The sequence below is a fragment of the Pocillopora damicornis genome, chromosome 1 (genome assembly GCF_964200805.1).
Source record: "Pocillopora damicornis chromosome 1, jaPocDami1.2, whole genome shotgun sequence".
NCBI classification, from domain to species: Eukaryota; Metazoa; Cnidaria; class Anthozoa; order Scleractinia; family Pocilloporidae; genus Pocillopora; species Pocillopora damicornis.
The window spans coordinates 10,070,001-10,090,859 of NC_142670.1; the positions used below are offsets into that span (position 1 = coordinate 10,070,001).

Genomic DNA, 20,859 nt, shown 5'->3' on the forward strand with positions numbered 1-20,859 from the left:
GCACACCCCCGCCCTCTTATGTAAAGGGGTTCCCTGGGGGTGCTAATACGTGCAGCACATTTGACATTTAGCAAGGACAAATTCTGATGTGATTTGGGCGAAGAGAAACATGTTTTGTCAGCGTCTAGTTGCTAGTGCAAAAGGGCCCTTTACCACCGTGTGCATAATTACGCGTCCCCCCAGACGACTGAAAGCCAACAAAGTGTTCAGACATTAGCTCAGAAAACTCCGCCTCTGTCTAAATTTTTGGTAGCCTATTGACCAATTCCCAATCGAAACTTAACTCCGACGTCACGCGTAATTTTGCTCACGGTGGTAGGTAGCCTACTTACCAAAGCCAGATTGTACGCATTTTCCAGACATCTTGAGTATTATCTGTGATAAACGCTTGCCAATTCCCCTATCAGCTTTTGGAATCGACTTAACCCTACCTTTACCACGGCCGGACATTTCTTTTGGCACCCTTCATCTGCTATTGGAACCACGATTCCACCCAACGCCGAGATTTGCTCTGTGTGTCGGGTAATTTGTAAAATCATCGATATCTTTTGGCGTCTCGAAGACGCCGGCACGCGACAAAACAAGATCAACTTCATTTTCTGGATCTGAAAACTTGCAACTCCGCAAGTGACTTGAAATGTCTTTTAATCAATCACGCAAGGGAATGACTTGGTCTTCTCAATAACTAAACCCACAAGTTCCACCAGCGAACGATTTAACTAAATAGCAAATCTCCATGTCAGCGTGTAAGATGAGACACTTATAAAACAGATCAGTTAGGTAAATCAGTATTTGGCTTGTCCATCAAATTGACTACTGTAACCATACTTTGACTTCAGCCGTCAAAGGAATCATTGATGGATCTGGACATTTTAGTTTTCTGAATGCAGTTATTCCTGAAAGTTTTTTCTAGATCTCATGCAAAGAGGAAAAAAAAAACCATCTCTTCGCATTTCGGAGGTTTATTCATCTTTGAATTTCTTTGTCACGCTTGTCACGCAACTGATAAAATAAGTTAGAGAAGATATATAAACTGGAACTCGAATCTGTCTAGAATGTGGTAGAGCATAATAAACGTGATCATCGAAACAGCTATTAAAATCATAAATGAACAAGGTAAGAGTGTCATGTTAGATTTTTTTGCAAATTGTAGTGATTTATGCCAGTTAACGGTGGCGACAAGTAGGCGCACCATGTACATTTCATAGTCGCTATCAAGTAAATTTTGCCGGACTTTGAGTTCGTCTCAAGATAAAACAGCACAAATACACAAGCTTAGGAAATTTTTACAGCAACTTTATAGCCATCCTTTTGTCTTATAAAAGCTTGAAGATCAGTAGATTGTGTCATATCGGTCATTGTTAAAACGGTCTTTGTTTTGATGCTACTTTTCGACATAGGAAAAGTCTGTCGGACAAAAATATTCACCAAAAAGTATATATTTCTTTGCCAGCTTCAATAACGACAGGGGATTAAGTTTAGATGATAAAACAAAGGACTATGGTAACAGAAATACCGTGGGTCCGTGGGTCTCACAATTCGTTGCATGAGGCCACACAATTCGGGTAATATTCACGGTGAAAATTTGCATATTTGAGCGGTCGAACGAAAAAAATTATTTCTCGAAAACTAAAATAAATTTTTACAAAAAAAACTGCACCACAATTATTAGAACATATCGGGCTACAAACTATGAAAGTAGGAGGGAAAACAAATTTGGGTGACTTGCCGCTGTTTGTTCGATGCATGCTGGCATTAGCTCCTAAGAAAAATCCAAATAAAGGTCCATCTCATCCTTACTTGTCCCCAGACTGCAAAATTATCAACCTCGTAGCCGAGTAGTCGTTTTTATTGCATAAATATAACATAGAACACAACATTAACTGTACTTGTTTCAGCACTGTTAGACCTCATTGTTATTTAATATTAGACTGTCTACCTTAGTCTTAGAGACACAGTCGAACTTTAAAAGTTTCATGATGATAAACTATATCAAGAAAAACAAAAGAAAATGTTCTGTTACATTTTTACATGATAAGCAATTTTTTTCGCGCCGTATTTAACTTGAAGCATAAACCTAACATAGAATATACAGCTGTTTCGAGAGAGGCGGTCGGATAAAAAGCGTAAACATGCACACGACAATGCAACCACTAAAGGTATTGTGGATAGTTTTTAGGTCACGGCACCTAGAACTCAGGATGCAAGGGAAATCTGAGAAACGTCATTGTACGGACGAGGTGTAGAGAGTTTGATTTACTAATTTATTTTCTTTCACTTATTAAAATTCGTTAATGACTGGATACCCACATTATTTTCCGAGGTTGTCACAACGAGCGACGGTCCCGTGCAGTTTTGTCCGCTTTTTTTCTGATAAACTTTCTCGAAACAGCTATATACCTTACAGCACTTAGCTATTACAATGCCCCTCATTTAATCCTTAAATTATTTATGTGCTATGAGCTAAACGTGAATATTAGACCATAGAATCGACTAAAACTGCAACTGAAGACGTATCGACCTCACTTTGTTCAATAGGTACCGAAAAGGAATGGTGACGATACTGTATTAGCGTGGGATTACGGAGAAGAGTTACAGCCAGAAGCCAGCGATTGACTACCCTCTGTGCCAGGCGTGGATGGTGGATTTCGCGTTTGAATCCTGTTTCAAAGTACATAAACTGTATTACTGAGGTGCATTTGAGAAAATCCAAACTATATGTAGACTCCCTTAAAAACGGAACTCATGCACTTTCCGGTAAGGCTACGATACATTAATTAAGTGACATACCAGTGACTTGCTTTGGCTCCTCAGCGTTGTTTGGCTGCACAGAAATGCTGGAATTCCCTGTGACGGACAGATTTTTAAGTCAGTTTGTTAAACACAGCTATATTTAGTTGTAGAGGTGCGCGCAATCTGATTGGTCGAGGATTGCGTCATATCTCGCCTTAATCACTTCGTTTCCACGGAAGTGATAAATGTGAGAGGAAAAAAATGTCAATTGAAAAAAGCACAAAAGATGCTATCATACTGAGTTTGTTGGAACACGGCTTCCAATGGCATTAAATGACACTGTTAAATTTTCTTTCTTATGTACGTAGATACGAGTAATCAACACAGTTGTAACAAAATATGCGAAATGCTTTCTTTGTTTAAATAATTTGCAAAATTATTCGAAAGCACCTGAGCAACTGTACTAAATGTTATTCGCCTCAGGTTCAGTGAACATTGATACGGGAATTATTCAACAGTATTCACTTCGCCTTCGGCAAATAATTGTTAATAAAAGACAGTTCGGGTGAGAAAAATATCGGAATAACAGATAGACGGAGAAAAAGAGAGGTAGACTGAATAACTGACCTGCTGACACATTTACTTATTGCTTATTGACTGACGGACGGACTGATGGACTGACTGACTGACTGACGGACGGACTGATTGACTGACGAATTGATTCACTTGGTTACTGACTGAGCGACTGGTTGTCTGATTAACCAATCCTTCTCGAGTTGATACTCTCAATGTGTTCTTCCGAGATCAGAAGAATTTAATTTCTTAAAAGTTGCTTACGCTTCTCCTCCGAAGTTGTCGCCTTGTTGCTTTCAATGAGCAATTGGCAGAACATTAACACAACAGGGTGTCTGTGGGCTACCAACACATGAAGAAATCCAAGATACGCAACAAAACCTGTTCGTTAAGTTGAAGGGGAAAATGGGCGTTAGATGGGGATTTAACTGAAGTCTGCGTTGCCGTTGAGGTCCTTTTAGTTGAAGCATGGCTAAAGTATCTTTACCAAACATAATTTATTACTGGGGTTGAGAAGGGAAAAGAGGATTTTGCAAGTGATCGCATGGCTTTCAGTGGGGGAGGAAGGGGAATCAGTCGTCTCTTACAGAGTTGAAAGGAGAGAACTATAGCAAATTGACTGCCAATAAGGATTAAAGGGGGAATTCATTAGAATACTACGGAGTCTTATTGAGGGTCGGGTAGATTATATTGTGACACAACCAAAATCCTCCGATCCCCTTCCCCCAGGCCAAAAATTATTAACAGTCCCTTATGCTGTGTTCCATTTTTATTCAAATGCTTTGTTAATTTGAGAAAATCAAACGCAGCAAGAAACAAAGTCTGAGAAGCAACAAGCAGTTACCCAATGTTTCAACTTTTTGGCAGAGATACAGCCGTTTGGCAAGCACTGAATGGCAGATTATAGGTACACGGAGGAATTAACTTTCTAAGCATGCGTTTTTTCGGAGAGCTTACCTTTGTCCCATCTCTGAAATCCTGGCATTAAAACAGTTCGGTCGAGACGCGAGAAGAAGAAAAGCCCGAGAATCATAGCTTTAGCTATGCGAAGAAGACCTGACAGGACTCCAACAATGGTGTTGAGGAACACGAACGCATACGACACGATAGAGAACAGTCGTCTGAAAAATGATTCCAAAACGAGAACAAAATAGAAAAAAGTGAAACATAGAAATAATGAATAGCTGTTTATAGTGAGAGGAAAAATGTCGAGTAGAAAACGTGGACTATTTTCAAGAAGGTAAACATAAAGAAGAGCGTCTAAGTGGGGTTAACCATTAGCGGTTACGTGGCGGAAAAATTAGCTGTTTGGCGTAAAAAACTGTTTTCTACCTACGATCTGTCGTTTCGAAAGTTTTCAAGTAAATATTGCTCGATAAAGGCCAAGACCGTCAAGGAACCTGGAGGCAGCCCCATGTGCTGATTCCCGATAAGCCTCTTAAAAGCAGAATGATCTTCTTCAGAGAAGAGGAGAGGTAAATTATTCAGGTGATTTGCTATAGAGCTGCAGCATTCTTGGACAAATTGTGTTGGAAAATTCGCATACACAGCCAATGTTACATAGTGCATAGTGCAAGAATGCAAGCTTTTGTGACATAAATTGGTTCATTTAACGTTGCATGGAGGTAAAGAGGAGTAAGACTCAGAATGGCACACCCACCCTTAACGCCAATGTAATCTCTAACTAACACATAGACGCCATGTTAACTCGCTTCTGGTCAGTAGTAGCTCACAGCTGACTTTGCAGTGGAGGCGTCTCATTAGGGCGAGCTAGCGTTATAAGCTCGCGATCGTTCATCCGACCGGCCATTTTGATTTGGAGCTAGAGTGAACGCCACTCCTTATTTTTGACCGTCAACCGCCCCCTTGGTACAAATTTCTTTCTCTCCCCAGCCTTCTGCTGCTATTAAAATAAAAGTTGGCGGCCAAGAAAATACTGAGCACTCGCTCGATAAAATTGCCGAGTGGTTCAGTGATTTTCTTACCATAAATTGGCATCTTTTGTGATCTATAACTGAACACAGCCACGTTAACAATCAATGATAAAGCAGCGAAAATGTGTTTATCATGACGTCATCTATGTGTCGAGAACCAGTCAAAGTACGTGCGCAGCTCAGCTTATCACGTTATTAGAAACAGAAGCTGTTTTTTTTAAGTTACCTGTTGTCAATCACGACTGAGAAATTTGGGTATTCTCTGTCACGAAAGACATATCGAGATAGGAACACGCGCTGGAACACTCGTAATATGACAGCCAGCACTATCGATGGTCTGGAAAAAAAAAAAACAGCAAACAGCTAAACAAACAAAAACGATTTAAATGCCTGAGGGAAAACGTAAACAACATATATAACAACCTATTCACATTATCAATCTACTTACACAAGTCCCTTTGCAATTGATAAAATCAAATCGCGTATTATCTTGGAATGAATTGCTAAGCTTAGAATGAGAGAAAGAACGAAGCCCAAATTTGACAACACAACAAAACCTGCAAAGAGAAACGAGCGAAAAATTGAAAAAACAATACTAGAGATCTGAATATCTCACAATTTGCATAACCTGATTAGAAACTACTTTTCACTCTACGAAGCCTTGTTTTAACACAAGAGGTGTTTAGAACATACGTGAAAGTTATGCAAACCCTCAACTTATTCCAACTCTTAATTATCTTAGGCAAGGTAAAAACGAAAAGAAACCTCCTCTTTTGCGTTAATAAAGGATCGCGCCAGATATGTTACTCTGGATATTCTTGTGAAATTAATAATAAAAATGGATAATTGGAACTACAGCTTTTGCATTGCTTTTAATGCTTTTAAGTTTGAGGAACACCATACATACCGATCACGGAATAGGCGATTTGGTATCCAGTATAACTCAAACTTCTCCCCTTCAAGACAAAATATTCAGTAGTAAGAAAAAATGTGCGTGACCTCCTTTAAATCATGATCGTGACCATGACGATGAACGCAGCTGTAACTGTGATGACCGTGACCGTAAGCGTGAACGCGAACGTGAAGGTGAAGGTGAAGGTGAAGGTGAAGGTGAAGGTGAAGGTGAAGGTGAAGGTGAAGGTGAACTTGACGCGTTTTGACTGTTGTCGTCAGTTACATTCAACCATCTTTAGGCTATTCAGGGAGCAAATTCTCAATTTTCTGGAAAAGGCTGAAAGCTTTCCAACCTTTCAAATCATCTTGCCCTTCATGTAAGGTAATGTTTCAACAGATATCGGTGTAGGCAAGTGTTAGTCATTTCCTCTTTAATTTTGATAGGAGTGTTGAAAGCAAATTTATCGCCATACCACAAAAGAGGCCGGCGAGAGGCAAACATTTTGCATTAGGCGTCTATCTCCACGGTAAAGCTGGAGCATGTGGTCTCTAGGAGAAAGAATTACAATAGACGTTGTAACAATCTTTCAGTCCGAATTCAAAAGAAAGCCTTAAAACGAGTAAGCGTTGTGTTGCAGGAAAAGACTTGCACAGCAAGAGTAACACCATCTCACGAGTCAACATTGAGCCCGAGTCAAGCTCGAGTAACGAGTCAAGTTCGAGTCAAGGAGCTCTGGATCAGTGAATTAACCCTCACAAACGGCCGACAAAAAGCTTAAAACTAGGTGCTCTTGTATCCCTCACATCATTTTGACACAGAAATCAAAAAAAAGAGAAAAAAAAATCTAAAAGCAAAAAGAAGGGAGTAATTTAAATTTACTCGAACTCGACTCGTGACTCGAACCCGAAATATTATAACTCGCATTGGGAAGAAGGGACGTGTCATTATTGATCACCCGGTGGCGGTCGGGGGGGGAGAGAAAGGGGGGTGGTCAGAGGGTTTTGTTTTTTTCATAAACACGTACTGAGGTCGTTTTCAATAGAATATATGAGTTACCTTAGCTTTAGAGCTTTTACCATACAGAATTACAAATTTTGAAAGAAATACTGACATGCGATCGAGATCGGACGGTTTCTTGATAGAAATTTAGCAGTGGGCATTCCATGCAGTGACTCTCCTTGTTCACTGTTTCCAGGAAGAAAATACGAGGGCCCGGAGGGAAAAACCTTCAAAGCATTTAACACTGGATCCGGTAAAAGAACCCGGGTCGAAGCGGAGGGAGACGGGCGCTTTCACTCAGTACTGCGCCATCCCTGATCCCTCACAAAACTCAAGTGTCCTCGTGCTCCACACGAACACGTCTAGGTAACTAGTCATAGATACCTGTGGCACTTCATGAAATGAAGTGTTGTTATGACATAAATCAGAGCTGCGAAAATGCACGATCCGTAAAGACAACCTAAAATCAATATAAGAAATATATAAATCTAGCCAACAAAAGATAGAAAACAGACCTAAACCGTTCCAAGCAAGCAACTGGGTAATAAAACAGCGGAATAGGGAACAGTGCATTTCTAAACAGTGCGATTAAAGTGGCGGTGGAGCAAAAACAACAAGAGGAATTTGGTTGGTTCACGTTACGATCCCGAGCCAAACCTTCCTCGATTTCAGTTGTCTGTAACTTTTGCGTCGTTTACAATCGTTTCATTAACTGAGCGCCTAGAACAGGCTAAAATAACCCGTAATACTGCAGCTGACCTTCTCGATACGACGTCGGAATGGAATTCTCCTCACTATATGGAAAGAGGTCTCTATGTGCACGATAAAGGCTTTTTGCATGAGCGACTTTCTCTCGCTGAAGTTTCAAGTTCATAATCATCCCAGCACGATTTAGAACGATTTACCCTCTGCAATATAGCAAAATTTTCTGAGGAGATCTTCGACTCCTTACGTGGTCTTTTTTTGTGGGGTGTTCTGATAGTAATGTTCACAGGAGTAACAGTTTCTAAGAAATGGCGCAGAAAATACAGCCTATCTGAGTGCAGTTATCCCATTTGACATATGACAATGAACAATAGTAATATGACTAATTTTTATGAAGCAGTTTCCGTGGATCATAATATGTTGAGTCGTTTTAGGAAAAGGTTTGATTAATTGACTGATGGACTTAGCGACGAAAGGACTGATCAAATATATTAAATTTCACATGGCAACCAGGTGGGCAATCAGACATGGTTTGATGCTACTCTACCTTAAAGATTTAATGAATGTAACCGAGAAGGGTCTATGAATTGTGGGCTCTATCAATTCCTAGGGTCTATGAACTTCTCGCTTACATTCATTAAATCTTTAAACCAGAGTAGCATCAAACCATATCAGACTGATGAAAGATTGTCCGCCTCACATGGTCAAGTCCATCAAGGCTTTGACCTTGAAAGATTTTAGGAACCAGGTAAATTATCATATTTTACTGCTAATACATCACCTCTCAGAGTATGAAAACTCAAATCGAAACCCCTAAAAGCGCCCATAATTTCTTCAAACCATGAGAGCGAAAACACTAATACCTACATATAACAAAGAGAAATAGAATATATAGGAATCATTTTATGGCAAAAATTTGTTATAGATAATATGTAATTAATATACACACTCGTGTCTGTTATAAAACTTGAATCCTTGCCAAAGACAAATCAAAATGCAGAGAAAAATAACTCCAATTCCATATCGATAGACAAGGCATCTTCTGATACACTGAGTACTTACTTCAAAGACAACTATCCCGACGAGAAACACTGTTGATATCATATGAGTGGAGAACTTGAAATCTGAAATCATACCAGTTGTCCATGTCATGAGTCCAATCTCTAAGTCTAGTTTTAAGCTCGTTATTTAAAAAATATATTGAAATAAATAAACAAAATGATAAATGAACCAGGGCCTATATGCGATTGAAAATCATGAAGTAAAAACCAATAGAACGACCGAAAATACAAACTTTAATTGTTTATGTTATAATGGAATACCATACACACCTTGTCTTGGTGTATAAAAAAAGTAGAAGACCTTCCAATACCACTCTGTCTTGTCCGGGTATCTAAAAAAAATTCCGAAGACGACACTGCTGGCAATAACAATAACTCTTATTCTGATCTATAGCTCACCATGACGAAAAGGAAAAGGACGAGGACGGGGACTTGGAGGATAAGGGCAAGAGCTAAGGCTAAAGTCGGGTCAGGTCAGGTCAAGTGCAAAGACAAAGACTCTAGAACAAGGACAAACCAAGGAGTAAGAGAAGGACTTGGACAAGGACATGGACAAAACGAGGATGAGGAGGAAGACGAGGATAAGGACAAGGACATGGACAAAGACTAAGACAAAGACAAAGACAAGGACAAGGACAAGGACAAGGACAAGGACAAGGACAAGGACAATGACAAGGACAAGGACAAAGACAAGGACAAGGACAAGGACAAGGACAAGGACAAGGACAAGGACGAGGACAAGGACAAGGTAAAAGACAAAGAGAAGGACAAGGACAAGGACAAAACAAGGAGAAGGAGAAAGAAAAGTACAAGGCCAATGACAAAGACAAGGACAAGGACAAGGACAAGGACAAGGACAAAGACAAGGACAAGAACAAGGACAAGGACAAGGGCAAGGAAAAGGACAAGGACAAGGACGAGGACAAAGACAAAGACAAGGACAAGGACAAGGACAAGGACAAGGACAAGGACAAGGACAAGGACAAGGACAGGGACAAGGACAAGGACAAGGACAAGGACAAGGACAAGGACAAGGATAAGGACAAAACAAGGAGAAGGAGAAAGACAAGTACAAGGACAAGGACTAGGACAAAGACGAGGATGGGAAAAAAGAGAAAATATGAGCACAAACACAAAGACAAGGACAAGGACAAGGAAAGGAAAAAATACAAAATAGAAGCACAAAGACAAGGACAAGGACAAGAGCAAGGACAAAGACAAGGACAAAGACAAGGTCAAGGACAAGGACAAAACAAAGAGAAGGACAAGGAATAAGGCAAAACAAATCAAGACAAGGAAAATGAAAGATAGTGAAATTTAACTGTTTTTAGTCATACACTAAACAATAGCTTGTTTAGAGGACCAACTTTTGGGGCTTTAAAAAGATATTTTACATTGGAAGTTTTTGCCCTAAAATGAACTTCACGTGAACAACGTCAGCATCATGAGCCAGTGAGCGGGAGCAGGAGTCCTTTCCCTAGAGAAAAAGATTTGAGGAACAGTTACCAATACATTCAATCCTTTAAATTTGTACCTTCCTGTTGCCATTTTCTCCTGTTTGTTTATAAAGTCTTGAATACTCCCAGATCTCATGACACTTTGTAATTTTCTTTTTTATTTCGATTTTAAAGCGTCATTGAAACCTTGCTCCACACCCTCCTTTGAATTTTATGATGTTATTATTGCTTCGCCGTGCTTAACTAAACAGGGAATGATCTAAAAACTCCAGCCAGTCGAAGACACAGGCAAAAATTACACACCTCTGTACTTGCTGTAAAGGGAGGAAAACATACATGTATGCAACTCTAACTTACAGCTGACTCCATAGAAGATACAGACCACATCTGTCTAACTCGTCGAACAATAAGGAAAGCAAATCGCACTGTTATAAAGATAAGGCACAGTGTTGTAGGCAGGTTAGAAATAAGAAATATTATTCCATAGGATCCTTTTTTCTAAAAGGAAAAGAAATACATTGGTAAGTAAAGACATAAAGGCCATAATTTTGTTCCATGACACATTAAAATCTAATTTATAGCCAACTGCAATAATGGCACTCGAAACAACAGCGAAAAAAAATTCCCGGGGAGTGCTCTCTAGCCCTTTCTACATAAAACAAATATATAGCAAAATTTATCCACGTATTACATTAGTATTTTGGATGACTTACCTCTTTCTCTTTAATTCATTCCCTTAGGTTTTAGTCGTTCATAAAAACACAGCAAGCAGCTTTATCTGCGTGATCATAAAGAAACACAAGTACTTCATGCTTGTTGATGCATTCCAAAACTAATACCTTATACGCGACGTGGCAACGTATCTGTGTAGCAAGTTGAAAAGAAAACCTGAAAGAAACCATGAAAGTCAATTAGTTGCCTATCATCTGGCCTATATAGCGCGCACAAGTCCTACGTAATTCCTAAAAAGCTACCATGGTAAAAATCTTTATGTACGCACAGCCGTGCATCCATAACATGACGTTTGCAGTTTCACTTCGGCTAAAAGTTCCCGTCGATCGAGCTTAGCCGCGAGCTTTCAAAACTTTCAAGATTTTTTCCGTTTTATCGCAATAGACATGGACCTTTTTCAGCTCAAGATGAAAAGAAAATATGCTAAACAAACTCGCGTCGCATTACGATGAGCATGTAGCTCTTTCAAGCGACGAAATTAGTGTTCGAGTTGACGATACTTCATTCCCACACGCGATGAGAATTATAGCCGAAAACAAAACTGAGTTTCCTCACCTCAGCTAAGGCTTTGTGGCGTTAGGCACTCTTCATTAGAATGGTAAATATTATTTTGAAGTGTTGATATGTTCCAAAAGTGTGGTTCAATAGCAGATTGTGTTTTGAAACCATACAATTTTCAGCATTTTCAACACAAAGCTACGCAACCTGCTGGTCGTACATTTTAGTAAACAACAACTCAAGCGCGTAAATCTACCACGCTGGTCTTGTAAATCCAAGAAATTTGGAGTTTTTTCGTACGTTTTTCGAACGGATCATATTATTTTTCGGTGCTGACATTTACTTAAACTATTTTCGAATAGAAGATTTTGATTTTCAAACCATACAATAAAAAAATTCAAAACTTTTTCTCGAGAAGCTAGACTTGGTTTCGGCTGCGCCTCGAGCAACTCTTAGGCATCTCTCGTGCTCTGCAAACTTCCAGCGTGCACCTATAATTCGATATATGTACACTAAGCATAGTACTCAGCGTGTTTACTGTAAAGAAACTTGCATCAACTCCGAGGAGTTCCGATGTTTTTTAGCCCCAAACCCAAAATGAACGTTCATATCCCATGCAATCGCAGGTTTTCAACTCACTGATGTAATTGAGAACTAATGTCAAAAGCGTTTTTGAAGTTTCAAGTAAAACACCCAGCATTAAAAAAAAAATTGAGATGACCGGAATTTCTACACCGTCCTACCGATGTAGATGAAATCTGACATCACTAACTAGTGTAAAAAATCTCATCATATAAGACAATACTCATATACACACCTCAACACACCATAAAGAAAGCCAAGGATAGAACCAACGAACTTGTATTCAGTTGTGAGGCAGACAAAGTATGGATAGAATAGTGTTGTACAAAGGAGGACAGCCAAAAAGACGTCAATAACTGAGTAAATAGAAAGAAAGAAATGCTCGAAGTTTTAATCAAGGATTCTTGGACTTCAAATACTTCTTCAATTACCATAAAGAAACTCTTTTAATTCTAGGTTTTTGTAATTACTTTGTCGTTTCTCTAAAATACTTTTGGTTCAGTCTCCTAGCTTTGGTTGTCTCCTTGCAGAGGTTATTTTTGTGTGGGTGTTTTCTTGTCTACTTGTTTTGTTTTTGCTATCAATTTTTATTCAATTCATGTTTGGCTAACTTGTTTAAATTTTGGTTTTGTTTGTTTTCCAAGCCTTATTTTGCCTCTATATAATGATTTCGTTTTGAATTTTGGGATGTTATTACAGGTTTAAATGAAACATTTAATAATATGGCCATGCGCTTGTTGTGATGATAGTGCTGTACTTTGGAGACCACAAGGGTTTAGCTTGTTATTACAGAGCAATTTAATGGAACCCGGATTAGACATTCATCGTGCATGATGCGCATGACAGAGAGATTTCTGAGGGTATATGCTTTACATGTGTTACTGTACTTTTTATTTCAAAGCTTTTCCTGGGAAAAGCTCCGTGATGATTCTTACTGCCAACACCGCTAAGAAATTCGATCATAATAGCGTTATAGTTACCTACTTTTTATCCAGGGAGATTCAGATGGGACAATCGAGATACTGCCGCTTCCACCCAATGCCATGGTTATAAGAGTGCTACCTGTGGCTCCAAACGTAACAGCAATAGTCCACCTGTTACTGAGACCACCAAGAAAATTCATCGGTCTAAAGAAGAATGATACAGATATGTTGTCACTATGGAAAGTTGTACTGCTGCTTGATCAGAAGCCACATAACCAGCAACTTGCTGATAAATTGCACCACTACCCTTTTTTTTGTTTTTTAAAATCCTGGTTGGTGTTACACTTTCCTGCAGACCAAGCATAATTTTGGCGGCAGGACCAGAGTGGAAGTTAGTCAGTCATCAGTTGAAACAACTTACCGCACCTATGCTTGAAATGTGGAGTCAAACACACTTTTACATGTGATAAACAAGCTTTTGAGACACACTTTCAGTTTTGAACCTTTAGCTTTTGAATGTTGGGGGTAAAATATACTTAAATTGTGGCGTCCATCTCGATTTGAATTGTATTGCAACGTGAAGACTCTTATAACATACGGGATCAATTGTAACGCAAAGCGAGACGGGTTCCAATGTAGCAAATCACTAAGGAAGAGGCTTTTATCTAGTTGCGAGCGCATGCGTGTGGGTGTTTGTGTAGATGGGAGCGTGTGGGTGTTTGTGTGGATGGGAGCGTGCGTGCGTGTGTGTGGGCGCCAAATCGCTCAAATTCTAGATTTTCTGTCAAATAATTATAAAAACATCTGTTTTCATACTCGGACAACATACGTCAAAAGTCCAGGGCGCCCATCCCATAGCTCCAATTTAAGCTTGGTGCGTCGCTTCAGGAATGAAAAAACTAAAATAATAACCAACTGAAAAGAAAAACAGAAAGAAACATTAAATGATTCTTTAAAATGAATCTTATCTCATGAATTACACAAACAACACCGAATGAGGAGAAAAACTGATTCCCAGTTTCTATTGTACAACCACTTATTGCACACAGGCTAGCGACCTTTCATTACCAGTTTTATCATTATTATTTTCCAACAGGCCTAACGTAGAACTCTTAAATTATTTAATTTTCTTCTTCTATTCGAACTTTAACAAATAATGGCTCCTTTCCAAATCCATGTCCACACGGTGAAGAGCAAGGAAAAAAGGAAATCCGCTATCGCTACTGTTTACGTCGTCGTCATAATTATCATCATCATTATTTTTATCATAATCTTCACCCTCCTCGTCATTATTGTTATCGTTATCATTATTTTTGTTATTATCACCCAACAAAATATACGAAATTAAACGAGCACTCACTGCAGGAGCAAGACATCCAAAATGAAATTGTCTTAGCTGGTTGAGAGCCTTCAAACAGCTACATTAAGAGAAAAAAGAAATTTAGTAGCGCATGAATCTATAACTTTCATTACGTATCATCTCATGAATGTAGTATAATAAAAGGCTCTATAGATCGAATTCATAAATGGCGCCCGAAAGGCCACTCAACGATAGGGAGACTTTATATCGAGATGCTTTTTACGTTACTTCAAACCCAAAATATTGGCGTTCTTTTGTTTATTGTCATTTATGAAAGTTTTGGAGTTTTGAAACCTCGTAAGAAGTCTTTCCTTGTGGATAAGAATTCAGACATGCCAACACATTGCTGTGTTCCTCTGTGTACGAAGATTTATCGAGACAAAGTAACTGGTGCCAAAATATCTTACTTCCGATTTCCAACGGAAGAAAAAGGGACTTGGGCTAGGCCAAGGTTTGCTCGAGGTATTGTAAGGCTGAAGATTTCAAGACTACTTTAACACACGTGGTGTCTTTAAAACTAGAAGTGCCTTTAATTTTTGCGTGGAAACGAAGTTCTCCACGAAAACAAACTCCGTCTACTCCTCTTTTAACAAATAGGAAACAAATTTTGATTGAGAAGTTACAGGAAGGAAATCTGGAAACTGTAGGAACTTCTATCGTAATTTCAAGTGCGAGAAGCTTTGCTTTAAAGCATTTGCCGCCATGTCAGTTCACCTCAACGAGACGAACACGTATGCATTCGATAAATGGGACAAATTAACAACTTGTTACAACTCTTTCTATCACTTACTCATCCTCATTTGTCGCATTTGAAGCCATTATGACTACGTCTCTAAACTCGATAGGTTTCTACTTCACTGATTAAAACTTCCTCTTGGGGACAAACTCCGTCTGCTGACGTTAAAGATTAACTCGCCTCTCCTTGGCGGTTTCAGTCTATCCGTGGGGAATGGGTATAAAACCTGCTTACGTAGGTCATGTATGGGGAATTATTAAGGACATTACTGTATCTATGTAAAGTATAGTACAAAATATGAATTGAGCAGATAATAATTCCCCATACATGACTAACCAAGGTAAATCTGTTGGTAAACCGCTGGCTGTTAACGTGGTAGCGAAATAATTCGAAATAGAGGCTACAAAAGCGACTGGATTTACTTTTGGACGAAGACGGTCTGCCTGTTGCCTTTCTTCGTGTTTCCCACGTGGATTCCGAAACTTCAATGAAAAGGTTGGTGTGATAGTAGAAATGGAGAACATCAGCAGTTGTCTTAACTATGTTGAGCTACTCTCCACTAACAGGAAATTATTTTCGAAGAGATAGCAGTAACTTGTCAGCAAATCCTAACCAGTCACCGCATATCTGCTTCATCCGTGTGCAGTTTCACTATCCCGTAAAAACTGACACTCAGATAATGTAAGGTACACATACAACTAATGGGAAAACTCATTAAGTGTGGAGTTTGCCAAGTGCAAATGTGTCCAGCACCTTGCTTCCTGCGATATTACATGTTGAAAGAATATCTCTTTGATGATCCTGACAGAATTAATCCTGCTAAGAGCTGTTATTTAATTCAGTAACCTCTGCTGTAGCTGCATAAAATGTTGGTGTCTTTAAGCCAACCGTCCATGATCTTAGCAACTCTAGCTGCTGAGAATACGAAATTTTTCGAGCATGTTTCCTGGGCTGCAAAAGTTTGAATTAAAGTAAGACAAACTAGAACTAGAATATCTTAATAAAAACTTGATGACAAAGAGAGACTAAGGATTCAACCATGAAGACATTTGTAGAAAACTTGAGATAATACCTGAATTTCATTTGTATATCACATAAATGAATTCCAAACATCAATCAAGGTTTTCTCAGTCTTAAGTTTAAAAATTGAGTTGATATTGTTATTAGCTCTTTTAAATAGGTTGAAAAGCTTCAATTGGTATATTTTTCTCATTTTACAAATAATTGAATTTACTGGAAGGTGAAGTTGTTGCAACATGTTAAAATGAAACACAACATTAAATTTTATTTATATGTAAAAAGTTTTCATTTGACTCTATACTAGCGAGTCTCTGTATTATATTTCGGCCCAATCATTTTCTACAACTTGTAAACACCATTACAAAATAATTAGTAAGGGAAATGGAAAATCTGTGGTACTATATACACCATATTTGAAATGCCACGTCCATAATAAGCTAACAGGATCGAGGAGGGTGTATGTGGGAATTGGCTCTCTTGTCTGTATCATTAATTTGCTAATCGCTCCTGTTGCCAATGTTTTGATGAGGTTGGGCTGTCAGGGCAAAGGAACTGAGGATTTTAGTAAGCAGTGACTTTTCTCAAACCTGAAAACTATTGTCGTGAAAAGTCATACTTGTGCCTTGTAACTCATTCTTATTCTGATGAACTAGTTTTTAGAAAGATACAATTTTTTATTACATAAATTTGATGCATAGCCTGTAAACAAAACTTGAGTTGACTGTACTTTTGTAGCCAATACCAATCCATTCACAAAAAATGTTAGTAGGATCAGAGGAAAAAATGATGTACCGTACATCTGAAAGATTTCATTAAATTCTTTTAATTACGTGAATATTAAATGATACCAGAAGATCTAAGAATATTCAAAATAAAATAAAATTGGTTGAAAAATAAAATTCAACATAGGCCAGATAAACAATATCCTTAGAAAAAGAAATGTGTACTGAAGAAAAAGTTGAGCAAACTGCCTGTACCTGTATGGAAACACATGCACATGCAGATTTCCTATAAACCTGTAGTTCAAGCCTGACCTGACTTCATAATTTTGATGCACACCTCAGAACAATTAAATTTCAAGTTTCTATTTCTTCAGTTTAGGTTAGTAAAGGTAAAATTGAGTCAAACATTCACACAACAACAGGTTCAAGAAATTTTCACAACTAATTTATAAGGTTAGCCTACATGGAATAACCTTCATGTACAAATTAGACCAGGTTAGTGCTGATAGTGGGAAAAGTCACTGTCTTACTAGAGTACTTTTGAAAGAGTTGTTTTTTTGTCTATTTTTGAAGCACTTGAGTGCTTTCAAAACAGACATTTGCTTATGCACAAAAGAACTCTCTGCAGAAAGAGGGCAGGCTTTCCCTTCCTAATTAAAAAAATACTGAAGTTATCATCTTTCCACGAGCTCAATGGACAGTGAGAGCAAATGAGACTGATAGTGACTATGTTACTTGCATAAACATCCAGAGGAGGATAAAAAGTAAGATATTGTCTGCACAACTCTCTTCTTTTCATTTTTTAACCTATAAAGCTAAGGCAGTTATATTCTTGCTTTGTACATTGTGTGGTCTCATATATTATGACCAATTCCTTATATCAATGTTTAGTTTGGGTATGAGCATTGGTAAGCAAGAAACACCATGCACCAATGAAAGTTTGAGCAAGAGTATTTCATACAATTTAAATAATGATAATAATATTACATGTTAGAATGTGGTTTAACTTTCTCAGAAAAAATTACATAATTGTACAACTCCAAACAAAGGCAGTCAGGTTGTAGACTCACCTGCTTCAACATTTGAGGGCTTAAGGTACAGAGAAATAGATATGGTAAACAGTTAAAATTAATACAAAAGTGAAAGTTTGAAAGCTAACAGATACACATATCAAACCCTATGCATCCTAGCAAAAGTAGGGTCAATTATCACTATAACTTCTCCCAAACATTCATGCTTACTGGAAATCATTAACTTTTTGTTACTAGGTGGTGCTATTATTATAATAGATACTGACCAACACAGTTCATTTTTTTAAAGGTATCTCATAGTATAAGACTTTACAGGTCATTTGGAAGGTTCCTGCATGAGGACTGACATTTCAATCACTTCAGCAAACTGTAATAATCCAAATTGCAAGCCAAGGCATATTTACTAAGTGCTCAAGTTTCCAAATTAGTCACCTAATTGTTACAGTCAAGTTCATTTCTCTTTGAGGCTATCTTCTGCTTGAACATCCTGTTACATTGAAAACATAAAAAGTTACTCACATGTTCAAATAATTGCCTGAATCAAAAGCTATAAGTTTTTTTAAGATGTAAATAATATTGAAGAGAAAGGGAGAAAGTTCTTGGAACATTCTATGTCAAATGAAACTTTGTTATGAATGTAAATTGCAACAGAAACAAAAACATCTGTGAAGCTATAACAACAATTACCTCTCCATTTAAACAAACCATAATGAAGCTATAGATATGAAAAAATTGAATCTCACCCAGTTTGAATGTAGAATCCAAAATCTAATTAACTTGCTGGTGAACAGGAAAAACCTCAATATGTTTTTGCTGCTTCTATTATTCTTCAGTTTGATTTGTTTGACGATGTGTACTTTTTCTTATGGTCATCTATTTTTAGTATCTATCTTTTACCAGCTGACATCTGAGAAGAATCAAGTCCACACTGGTGATTTTACACATTGTAAGCAAACCCTACAGCTGATTAAATTTTATTTGATCTAAAACATGAAAGGCAATGGAGGAAGTTAGCTAGCACAATTCAAGTTACCCTTCTTAAGTATTCTTTGATGTTTTTTCTATCATAATATTATGGTAAAATTGACAGTTTCCCTCATTTCACTGATTTCTGTTCATTTGTTTGTTTGCTTTCCTAACAATCTTAACTATCGTTGCCAACAAATGTGAGGTACATATAAAATGTGTACAGTTATTAAAGACATTGTGTAATCAGTTTCATAAATGTAGAATATTCCTTTCATATATGATTGAAGTAAGTCCAAGTGCCTAGTGAACATCATTCTGTGGTCTTCCACTCCTCCTCCCGGGAGGTTGCTTAGCTTGCACACATAAAAATTGAAGATCAATGACTTAAGTAGCTTTTTTGGCTACAAAGATCAACAAAGAACAACAGCCACACCAAAAAATGTTTTAAAAGACACCTCTACAATGGTAGTTATACACAACCAACATGTATGACTGAAGAATGTAAAGCATTATTATGATTATCAATTTGCTATTCATTACTTGCAAACAGCTTATTTCTAGCAGCTTTAAAAATTTCTGTATTTCCCTTTCAAAAAAAAGCATTTCCCATGAAAATTGAAATGTTGAAGGCATATTAAAGATGCCAGCAACAGGTTTTTCCGTTGGAAGTGTTTCATAAGATCAGATTCTCATCACATTTTGTTTTTTTACATCTGAAAGCATAAGGATATTTTAATCATTACAATGTAATGGATGCCCATTTAGCATTTTAACTCCCAAGATCTCATGAGTAATTCTCCTTACTGTTTCCCAGATGATTCTCATTACATTTGTTTGGAGAATTTTGTATCATTATCCCATAATTAATATTTTTCTTACTCTCATCACTTGTCTGCATGATATTTTATAGATACAGTATGGAGAAATTCTGTTTTGGTCACTCAGTAGTTAAAGGGTGAAGACAGGGTAGTCGTATATACAAGGAAGATGGCAAATAAATATAACATTATACTCCTGTAAATTGTTCTTTTCTAGAATGAAGTTTCAAACTCATTGAAATTAAGTTGACTTCATGATTCAGATTTTAGTTATAGAAACATGTAATACATATCTCTACAAGAATGAAAAGGGATTGTCATTTATGAATTTTAACATAGAAAATGCCAAAACCTTTGAGATGGAATTTAAGAAAAACTATCACAATGTGGCATATCTATTCACTGAGATTTTAATCATTAGCTGGCATACAGAGATATAAAAGAGACTCTATGGAAAAAAACAAACAGGGAAGTAAAATTAAAGATTCAGGAGAAGCATATGACATAAACTAGTTTACTGATCTTCCCGCCTAAATTCAATCTGGAAAGAGAACTCTGCAACTCCTCTGTTTTATCTTCTCACACTTGAATTAACATAAAATTTAATTATTTTCTCGCAGGTTAGGGAGGAAATAAAAGAAATGGTTGTATGTTTATAGAAACCTGTTAAAATAAAATAAAGCAGAAGTTTATTACCAACCTGTCTATGCTTCTGAATAAAGCTATAATGGGTTTTTTTTTAAGCAATTTTCTACATATGTAATCCGAGTGCAATATACGGTCATAAAAGCAATTATCTTGGAAGATTACACAAACGGACTCTCTAAAACTGCTCTTAAATTCGAAAACAATAGACAACGATTATTTTCGCTGCCCATGTACTTACCAGCGTGTTTGTAAGCTCAAATTGCCAGGAACCCAGTTTAATTACACGATCACAGCTCGAACGCTTCTTGCACAATGTGATGACTATTAATTTCAGAGACTAGTTCTTCAGTTTCCAGCTTTGGGGAAAATTAACTTATCGCAAGCACGTTCATCATAACCCGAGCACCAAGTACGCCTCGAGATGTTGAGCGAAGAGAAAGTGGCTCCATGTTTTGAGAGACAA

General features: G+C 37.7%; 1 protein-coding gene across 2 annotated transcripts; it reads right to left on the bottom strand.

The window, feature by feature from the left end:
- Positions 1-1,835: 1,835 nt before the first annotated feature.
- Positions 1,836-15,482, bottom strand: LOC113680303 (stimulated by retinoic acid gene 6 protein-like). Of its 2 annotated transcripts, XM_089200469.1 has the most exons (20): positions 15,243-15,482; positions 14,453-14,510; positions 13,922-14,007; positions 13,154-13,296; positions 12,405-12,525; positions 11,197-11,245; positions 10,715-10,855; positions 10,295-10,377; positions 9,171-9,232; positions 8,902-8,963; positions 8,621-8,702; positions 7,519-7,594; positions 6,608-6,683; positions 6,148-6,196; positions 5,689-5,797; positions 5,467-5,577; positions 4,264-4,427; positions 3,571-3,687; positions 2,791-2,847; positions 1,836-2,661 (listed from the first exon to the last, which is right to left on the bottom strand). In XM_089200469.1, the coding sequence occupies exons 1-20, from the start codon at positions 15,269-15,271 to the stop codon at positions 2,477-2,479; spliced, it is 1,860 nt and encodes a 619-aa protein (XP_089056595.1). In that variant the 5' UTR covers positions 15,272-15,482; the 3' UTR covers positions 1,836-2,476. The 2 variants fall into 2 exon arrangements, with proteins under 2 accessions (XP_089056595.1, XP_089056638.1); XM_089200512.1 differs by lacking the exon at positions 3,571-3,687 and having other exon boundaries at positions 15,243-15,460.
- Between the last annotated feature and the right edge of the window lie 5,377 nt (positions 15,483-20,859).

Bases quoted from the DNA above. Each gene is read 5' to 3' on its own strand.
- LOC113680303 (XM_089200469.1), bottom strand. From the start codon at position 15,271: ATGGCTTCAAATGCGACAAATGAGGATGA. The intron at 10,856-11,196 runs GTATTAGTTTTG...TTTTCCTTTTAG, and splicing joins GTTGCCACGTCGCGTATAAG to AAAAAAGGATCCTATGGAAT. The intron at 2,662-2,790 runs GTATGTCACTTA...ACTTTGAAACAG, and splicing joins GGAGCCAAAGCAAGTCACTG to GATTCAAACGCGAAATCCAC.